At 42.3% G+C, this 9,899-nt stretch overlaps 1 protein-coding gene across 2 annotated transcripts in view; it reads right to left on the minus strand.

Moving 5' to 3' along the window:
* The window catches only part of LOC140395553 (platelet-derived growth factor subunit A-like), a 103,893-nt gene extending 94,338 nt beyond the window's left edge, over positions 1 to 9,555 (minus strand). For both annotated transcript variants that reach the window (XM_072483480.1, XM_072483478.1), the window contains exon 1: positions 9,337 to 9,555. In XM_072483480.1, the coding sequence (XP_072339581.1) occupies positions 9,337 to 9,429 (93 nt within the window). In that variant the 5' untranslated portion in view covers positions 9,430 to 9,555. The remainder of the gene's footprint in view (positions 1 to 9,336) is intronic.
* Positions 9,556 to 9,899: the final 344 nt, after the last annotated feature.

The raw sequence follows: 9,899 nt of genomic DNA on the forward strand, positions 1-9,899 counted from the left end.
AAGTTTTCGATCCGTCTCAATACACTACCCTCAATCCCATACGCTTTAATTTTACATGCTAATCTCTTATGTGGGACTTTGTTAACAGCTTTCTGAAAGTCCAAATAAACCACATCTACTGCCGCCCCCACTCTTCAACTCTATCAGTTACATTCTGAAAAATTCCAGTAGATTTTCAAGCACGATTTCCCTTTCATAAATCCATGCCGACTCTGTTCGATCCTGCCACTGTTTTCCAAGTGCTCTACTATTAAATCTTTTATAATGGACTCTAGCATTTTTCCCACTACCAACATCAGGCTGATTGGTGTATAATTCCCTGCTTTCTCTCCACCTCCCTTTTTAAATAGTGGGGTTACATTAGCTACACTCCAATCTACAGGAACTGTTCCAGAGTCTACAGAATCTTGGAAGATGATCACCGATGCAAGCACTATTTCTTGGGCCATTGGCTTAATTACTCTGGGATACAGATTATCAGGCCCTGGGGGTTTATCGGCCTTCAATCCCATCAATCTCCCCAACACCATTTCCCTACTAATATTGATTTCATTCAGTTCCTCTCTCTCACTCTCTCCCTGCGTTCCCCAACATTTCTGGTATGTTATTTTGTGTCCTCCTTTGCGAAGACAGAAACAAGTTATGTATTTAGTTGGTCAGCCACTTCTTTGTTCCCCATTATAAATTCTCATACATTTGTCTTCACCTATCTTTTTCTCTTCACATAACTAGAGAAGCTTTTAAAGTCAGTTTTTATGTTCCCAGCATGTTACCCTCGTACTCTATTTTTCCCTTCTTAATCAATCCCTCTATCCACAGTGTGCTGCATCTTTAAATTATGCTTTCATTATATAAGAACTCAGGAGGCTCGAGAGGGTACATCCAAAAAAAGTTTAATTTGACAACAAAGGTAAAGGCCGTAACTTGGCTGACAGTTCCAAAATCCCATTCGGGATTACTGTTCATGCCAGTCCTAGTTCGGTCCGGCATTTATGGGCGATTTCTACGAGCCACAGCTAAAGAACCTCTGCCCACCAGCGGGGAAGCTAGTATTCTACGAGATGCATGGGGAGATCAATTAGGATGCCCCAATGGGTCTCAAGAGAGTTATTACACATTCACCCCAAAGTAAACTTCCACTCTTTTTATAACTCCTCTTCAACACAGTGGGAATTGTTCTTACAAAGATAGCAGGCAAACAGTAGAACCAGCTGCTCCCAAGTCTCTGCCACATTTGCCCCAGAGGCAATCTGTTAAGTGTAAGAATTGATTCTGATCTTTGTTGTTCTGCCTGAAGAAAGGACGCACCTTGGCTTGTTACCAGTCCCATCCCCCAACTTAACATCGTACATGGAATGGATTGCTTTGGCCCGGCAAAATTCAGGAATGTAGGATGCCGGTTAGGATATTCAACAATAACCAAATTATTGCGCCAAGTTTTAATCTGCGTGACCTATCGGATGCCTGAATAATGGAAATATTCTTGATGTTTAAGTTGTTCTGATGGACCCAAAATAATTAATCTTAACTAATCCTACAAAACATTACAGCTGCTTTAAAAGTAGGGTTAGTAAAATGCAGGGGAACCACACGCCATCAGAAGTCCATTGTAGGGGAGAGATCATTACAAGACTCGTTCCTGGATTACTCTTACTTGCCTGCCATCTGCTAGTTTGGGCTAGGATAGATGGACGTGCCGACAAGAGGGATTTGTACAATTATTAAAACAAAAAGTAGCTTGCATACTTTTCTGATGATGCTGTTCACCCATGTTTTTCGGATGAGTCATTTCTTGCACCAAGCCATTTGTTATTGCTTAAGCTTTCACTGTACTTGGGATTTTTAAAAGGAAAATTGTAGTTCTTGGGCAGCAAACCAAACTAGACATTGTTGTAAATACAGAGATCAACAGTAGCTTCACTGAACAGGTGAAAGAGAAGCGAGCAGCTTAGCTGGAATCTCTTCTCCTACTGTTCCCTGAGTACTCAAAACGCAATGACATAAAATCCCATTAGACAACAGATCTAAAAACAAAGGGGATAAATTACAGAGAGATAGAGGTTACGCATACAGGCGCACTTAAAATATAAAAATATATTTAAAAGTAACATTGTGTTAAAAAAATGGCGCTCCTCTAATTATCACTTGTTATGTTGTTGCTCATATTGAATACTCCCAAAGGAGGTTATCAATCTGCTGCTGCTGACTTTCAACAACTTGGACACATTTACAAAGATGACAAAACAAAGCCATTTAAACCTTGCTGGTTTCCCCCCCCCCCATTTCATTATTATGGTGCATTTCTGTTTCAAAACTATTGCTGTACAGAAATGTGTGTGTGTGCTTGTGTGTGCATCTGTGTGTGCATCCTTTGGGAGACGGAGCAAGAGGGAGAGAAAGAGAATTGGAAGACGGTTATTTCTGAAATGGAGATCAGGAAATGTTGTATTTTTGCAATACTGCAGAGCGTGCCTACATTACTGTACACCCTGTTCCTTTTATACTTCTATAACTCTCAGGGGCTCTTTGCTCTGCAAAAGAGAAGGCCTCGGAAAGGCAGAAAGAGTTGCATTTATGTAGCTCTTTTCATGACTACCGGGCATTTCAAAATGCTTTACAGCCAATAAGATAGTCATTAATAAGTCCAGAGAAGGGCAGCACGGTAGCATAGCGGTTAGCACTGCTGCTTCACAGCTCCAGGGTCCCAGGTTCGATTCCCGGTTTGGGTCACTGTCTGTGCGGAGATTGCACATTCTCCCCTTGTGTGCGTGGTTTTTCTCCGGGTGCTCTGGTTTTCTCCCACAGTCCAGAGATGTGCAGGTTAGGTGGGTTGGCCATGCTAAATTGCCCTTAATGTCCAAAAAGGTTAGGTGGGGTTACTGGGTTATGGGGATAGGGTGGAGGCGTGGGCTTAAGTAGGGTGCTCTTTCCAAGGGCCAGTGGTGCCATGCGGACTCGATGGGCCGAATGGCCTCCTTCTGCACTGTAAATTCTAAATTCTAAAGAATTCAGGAGAAACATCTTGACCCAGATAGTGACTAGTATATGGAACTTACATCATACAAAGTAGTTGAGGTAATTGGCATGAATCCATTTAGATGGAAGCTCAAGGGGTACATGAGGGAGAGAGGTGTATGTTAAAGGGCCAGATGAAGTAGGAAAGGAAGAGGCCAGGGTGGAGCCAAAACACCAACATAGACCATTTGGACTGAAGGACCTGCATCTATGCTCTAAATTCTATGTAATTCTCACAAAGCACAGCTGTGGTGCCAGCAATTGACCATCGTACAAAGAAAATCATTTTTTAAAGAAGAAAATATGTATCTTGGTAACTGAGCAAAATTAGTAGGCAAGGTAATGGAATACTGAGGGACAGATGGCAAGTACGAGAGATGAGGAAGTAACAAAAGTTGGGGAGAATCAGTGGCAAAGTTCCACAGAAAGGAACAGTTTGAAGCAACACAGTAGGACACAAGAACATAAGAAGTTGCAAGAATAGAAAGTGTTGCAGAGAAATAGAAAAGCTACAGTCAGTATTTCTGAACATCTTTCTTCCCCTGCCCAAGAAACTGAGCCAAACCACGTCCCACAAAACTGAAATTAACTTTGGTCAAAAACTATTTTTAAAAGTCGCATTTTCAGCAAATGTGATTTTCCTAAACACGTTATAATGAAATCAGAATCATAAATTCTTCAACAAATGTTAAATACGTCCAAATTGGGCTGATTTCTCAAGGAATGATGCATCTTATACTTCGATGACAGTTCAGCTGGCACGATCGACATAAGCTAATCAATTCACTTTCTAGTATCGGACAAAATGCGTAAATATTCTAGAATGTGACTTTAACCCTCCTGACTCCACGGCAGCACGATGGCGCAGTGGGTAGCACTGCTGCCTCGCGGCACCGAGGTCCCAGGTTCGATCCCGGCTCTGGGTCACTGTCCGTGTGGAGTTTGCACATTCTCCCCGTGCCTGCGTGGGTTTCGCCCCCACAACCCAAAGATGTGCAGGGTAGGTGGATTGGCCACGCTAAATTGCCCCTTAATTGGAAAAAAAAATTGGATACTCTAAATTTATAAAAACAAAAAATAATAAATAGAGGAAAGCTTAAAGGTAATGGTAACTTATGGTAATCCATACGGAATCCGATATTCTGCAGCAAATGCAGTTTGTTACCTGCAAAGCAGCCAGAGGGATCTGATGTGAACTCTGTCACTTGTTGGCACACTTTCACATGACCTGTGTGGGAGTATGTTTAAGTGCATGCAGTATGTGTTGTGATGCTCCTAAGCAACAAGATGATTAGCTGCAAGTTTTCAAACATGAATGTGGTGGTTTCTGAAATACAGAAGCAAAATACCAGAAACCCTCATCGAGGGGTGCACTGGAATTCCTATTGTCCACCAGAAATACATTACAAACAATTTATAAACCATCTTTATCTCAAATTTATATCAATATCACACCTAAGCTGGCACCAAAAGGATCAACCGGCAATAAGTTAATAATTCCTTCATGGATTCATCTTTCCAATGGAAAATTGAGAAGAAATAGATTTTGTTTTGCAAGACCCGGAGAACTGAAAAGAAAAGAAGTTTGGGGTTGAAATTATGGCAGCCAGCCATAATATTGCAATAGAAAATGGAATACACATTTATTTCCCCAAAAAATCACAGATCCAGGGACAGGAAAATGAAGGCAGTACATGGGTACATTGCACAGTAAGATTGAATCTGGATGTAGTTTTCCAATTTCACAATTAAACTGCGATTTGGCAACTCAGGCATTGAAACATATGCAACAAAGTTCTGAAATAATATTTTCCATATTTATTTGGGTCTGTGGTAAATTGAAAATTTCAACATCTGCTTGGTGGGTTAGAGGAGAAGCTCTGAAATGGTAATTACTGTAACTGTGAGCAATTTAGTTATTAAATATGGAACAATTCTATCTGTTTAACAATGTTTCCCGGTATTATTTTACACAACAGTGTCGCGTATGCCTAAAAATCATTTCCCATAGAGATGTGGAGGCTGCTAAGACTGCAGGAACAACTTAAATAGACAAAGCCTATGCAATAACTTCATATAAAACATCACTCAAAGAAACTTATATGGCCCACTTTGACATTGTTATAACAAAGATTTTCAATAGTTTAAAATGCACAAAACGTCATTATGTTAATAAAAGCACAGGACAGGAATGGATCATTGTCACAGTCTTTGATACTTCAAACCTTATCGTTATAAATATCCCAGAATTGCTACAGCGCAGAAAGAGACCATTCGGCCCATCATGTCTGTCAGAAATTCTATCAAGAGTGTGGTTTTCGGGATATTGAATGAAACAAGAGTGGGTTCATATTTTCCTCTTAATATTTTCTACTCTGTCTAGAGGCAGCACGGTGGCGCAGTTGTTTGCTGCCTCACTGCGCCGAGGTCCCAGGTTCGATCCTGGCCCTGGGTCACTGTCCACGTGGAGTTTGCACATTCTCCCCGTGTCTGTGTGGATCTTGTCCCCACAACCCAAAGATGTGCAGGGTATGTGGACTGGCCACGCTAAATTGCCCCTTAATTGGAAAAGCTGAATTGGGTACTCTAAATTCAGAAGAAAAAAAAAATATTTTCTACTCTGTCAGATAGATTTTCTAAAGCTGTGTAATCTTGTGGTTTAGAATTGACTAATAGTAATGTGAGGGAAATAACATAGTGGGCAGATAATGGACTATTGGTTTATGCAAACTATTTGTTATGATTTTAGGCTGAACTCTCCCCTCCTTTCAATCAGTACAACAGTTCTCCCAAACATTGTGCAGGGGGAAGGAATCTCAAAACTCTACCCTGAAAGAGAAAAGACAAAATTTAAAAATAAGTAGTTTTAAAAAACTACGGCTGCATTACCTGTGGTTCTCCTTGCCATCCTTTTTTTCAAAATAAATGTAGAGTACCCAATTCTTTCTTTCCAATTAATGGGCAATTTAGCATGGCTAATTCACGTACCCTGCACATCTTCTTGGATTTTGGGGGTGAGACCCACGCAAATAGGGGGAGAATGTGCAAACTCCACACGGACAGTGTTCCGGAATTGAACTCGGTGCTCAGGCTGTGAGGCAGCAGTGTTAACCACTACGCCACCCTGCCGTCCTCTCCATGCCATTTGGTGAGGATAAAGTCTACTACTGAAAATTGAATTTTGCACTAAAAAATGAGTTCTTCAATTATTAGAATCGAACAAATAAACTACAAATTGTGAATTTAGTGTCAAAAAGGTTAAACGATCAGATAATTGGAATTAAGTGGTAAATTAGGAGTAGGCGGTACAAGATGAAATGAACTTTGAAATGTGTGAGGTCATATTAACTGACTTGCTTATTTCTGCTTTCCATGGCACGTTAGAACAATTTATCCCTTTGGATAAGCTCCTGTTGAGATTTCTCCTTTGGGATTTAAGTGATTAAATTTATTGGACCAAATTTTAGGGTGGGAAGAATGATGAGGCTAATAGCACTCTGTGTTATTTATGTAGAATCAGACAGCAACTTCCAGCAACCACATAAGTGCAGGTAGATGCATAAATTAGGAAGCTCCTGTCCAAGGTGCCTTGTTCCTCCAAATGTTGTGCGATAACAGCAGCTCAATGAAAGACTCACCATTGGAATCAATGGAATGGCGTGAAATTGCTACATTTCTCTAATTAATATTTCTTAAACATGCCATAACAAGTTGGGGCTTGTACATTCCAGTTAAAGTACCCTTTTAATAACATGGTAAATTTTAACTGTTGATGACCAACCTCGCTGGCATTGAAAATTAACTTTTATAATGGAGTCTCATTTCTTTGGATTTTAATCATCATTGGAAATTTTTTTTAATTAACTATTTTACTTTTTCTTTGCCCCTTTCTATCAATCCAATCTTTTTTTCCTTCTCTATTTTGCTTTCTATACTTCATTTGACAGTGTAAAAAAGAAAGATTTGCATTTTTATAGCACTTTTCAGGATCATCCAAAATGGATGGGGAGAGGGGGGCGGGGGGGAGAGAACACAGCAGGTAGGCAAAAGTAAAGATCGATCCCGGGGAGGTCTACCACACTAGTGAGCAAGCTAGCAGAGGGAAGTATGGGAGAAGGGGCCGGGGGCCAAGTCACAGCTCCCAAAGGGGAGAGAGTGCCTGGCAGAAGGGGGGGGGGAGAAAACTTTAAGTAGGGGGGGAGGAAATGGGGGAGGCCCACAGGGGCATGGGTAGGGGGTTGAAAGGGAGTTAGCAAGTACAGGAGGGGAACCAGGGGGTAGGAGGGGGGAGTGGGTGTGGGTAGAACGCTAGCTACGACAGCGGCACATGGCAACAACAGAAACAAGTACACCAAGATCAGCCATCCTGGATGACTCCCGGACAAAGGACAACTCCGGAATGCAGGGGCGCCCCCACAAGATATGGTTGACCCCGCAGAAGGAGGGGACATAAACCCCCATCAGGATAGTCACCTGGAATGTTAGGGGACTTAACGGCCCAGTGAAAAAAATCCAGTTTTCGCCCATTGAAAAGTCCGAGGGCCAGTGCTGTCTTCCTCCAAGAGACACAGCGGGTAAGAAAGAGCTGGAGGGACAGACTTACCAAGCATGCTATGGTTGCCATACTGCTCAACAAGAGGAATTAAATGACATTCTCCCACACACCGTAACACTATGTTATTTCTTCAGTGAGCTATAAGATGCTAATTATCACCCTAGTCCAGCATTGTTTGCATCTACATTATAAAATAATTTATTTATCACAGTACTGCAATTACTCCATCAGACATTGTTCCTTGCACAGCACCACAACCCATTTCCCTTTTCTGTACATCTGTATTAACAGCTTTTTCTGACATTGGTTATATCTCCTTCATTTGGATTATTACACACAGCATTATGCCAGCATATAAGCAAGTGAACTACATTCTCCACATCTTCACCAGTAAAGGTCCAAAGCACAATGGGCTGAATTCTCCGGTCGCCAATGCCAAAATCTCATTCGGCGATCGGCCGGAGAATCAAAGTTACCGACCAAATCGGGGGAGGCGTCGCTTTCGCGATGCTCTGCCCCCTCCGAGGCCAGCCCTGGTGCTCCGCCCCGGACTGGCCGAGTTCCCGACGACGACGTCGGTTGCGTGTGGTCTCATCCGTCGGGAACTCGGCATGGCGGCTGCGGACTCAGTCCAGTGCCGCCACAGTCGGGGGAGGGATGATCCGAGGGTAGGGAGGAATTATCAGGGGCTGGCGGCACTGTGGGGGGGTGGTCCGGGGTGCGTGAGCCGGCCGAAGGGGGGGCCTATTTCGCAGGCCGGGTCCGCGAGTGGTGGGCGCCATGTTGCACAGCGCAGCCGCCTGCAGGCCGCCGCCATGCATATGCGCGGCCACGAACCCGCCAATTCTCAGGGCTGTATCAGCAGCTAGAGCTGGATGCTCTATGCTGCCGGCGTGCTAGCCCCCAGCAAAACGGAGGATCGGTGGCCGTTTTACACCATTTCTTCTGTCAGAAAACACCACCATTCCCATGCCGGCTTGGGGACATAGCCTCAGAATTGGAGAATCCAGTCCAATATACTTCACCTTTGTATTTTTTTAGAGGTATATTCTCATACATTTCAAATGTTTTCTGTTAGAACATGAATACTAACTTCTATAATCATGACTGCACTTCAAAAATACTTCATTGGCTGTAACCCACTTTGGGAAGTCCTGAGGTGGTGGAAGATGCTATGTCTAACCGCAAGCCTTTCTGTCTTTTGCTTTGTGTTGTACCAATGCCACCACTTGCTTGCAGTTGTTCTCTACTGATGTAGTGAAATATGCCTTAATGCTGGATATCCTTTCCATAAAAGTAAATGGAGATAAGTAGATATCCATCATCGCCCATTGATTTTGGAATCGTAGACAGACTCTCAGCTTCATGATTTGTCCATATGCTGACCCTAAACAAACCCAGCATCATCTACACATCTGCAATTCAACCCTAACCATCTATTATTTGATAAAAGTAAGTTATATGTTGAGCAGTGTGCATCAAAACCAACAAAGCACACACACTGTTCTATGCAATACACGCAGATGGACTAGTAAATTGCACATAACAGCATTTGCACACAGCAGGACTGACTATAATTTACATAGATCAAGACATCGCAAGCTATTTTCTTCCGTCGCAATTGAATCTACCGTGGATGTAACTATACTTAAGAGTTGCATAACAATTAACAGTACAGTGCATAAACCCAAATCAGCATAGATGCTGAGACATGCAATGATTTCTAGACATTACACGCTGTTCGGTCTCACAGCAATGTTTATTACCTCAGAGATGACTGTCCAAAAACAGAAGAGAGATAAGAAAACAAGGAGCTGAGATTTCATGTTGCTTTCAGTTGTTTTCTGCAAAAGATCCATTTACTGCGAGCATGTGGTAAAGAACTGAATCATAGTCTAGATAATTACAGGTATTTAGTCCCTTTTTCCTGGGCAGCCCGGCAATGTTTGTAAATCAGATCCTTACATTCTGCTCCCACACTAAACCCACGCCCACAAAAACCCAGTGGAATTTGTTCGTGAAGACTTCCCCTTTTAACTCTTAGACTGCCAACTTGCATTGCTCAACAAATCACAGAAATTACCACGGTGGCATTTTTAAAAATAACTTTATTTTTACTAGATTGTATATAACGTAGTGAAAAAAATCAGAATTCTCCTAATCAAGGCTGATATGGCTAAACTGATTCGAAGATCAAATTTAAACAAAAAGCCCTTTTTAAAGCTACAGTTCTGGAATTATTAAGAGGAGCATTTCTGCGGCTCTCTTGATTGCCCAATGGATATGGGCACCACCCAATGTATCACTGTGAAATACAGGCCAGTGCAGC

The sequence above is a fragment of the Scyliorhinus torazame genome, chromosome 18, assembly GCF_047496885.1.
Source record: "Scyliorhinus torazame isolate Kashiwa2021f chromosome 18, sScyTor2.1, whole genome shotgun sequence".
Lineage (NCBI taxonomy): Eukaryota > Metazoa > Chordata > Chondrichthyes > Carcharhiniformes > Scyliorhinidae > Scyliorhinus > Scyliorhinus torazame.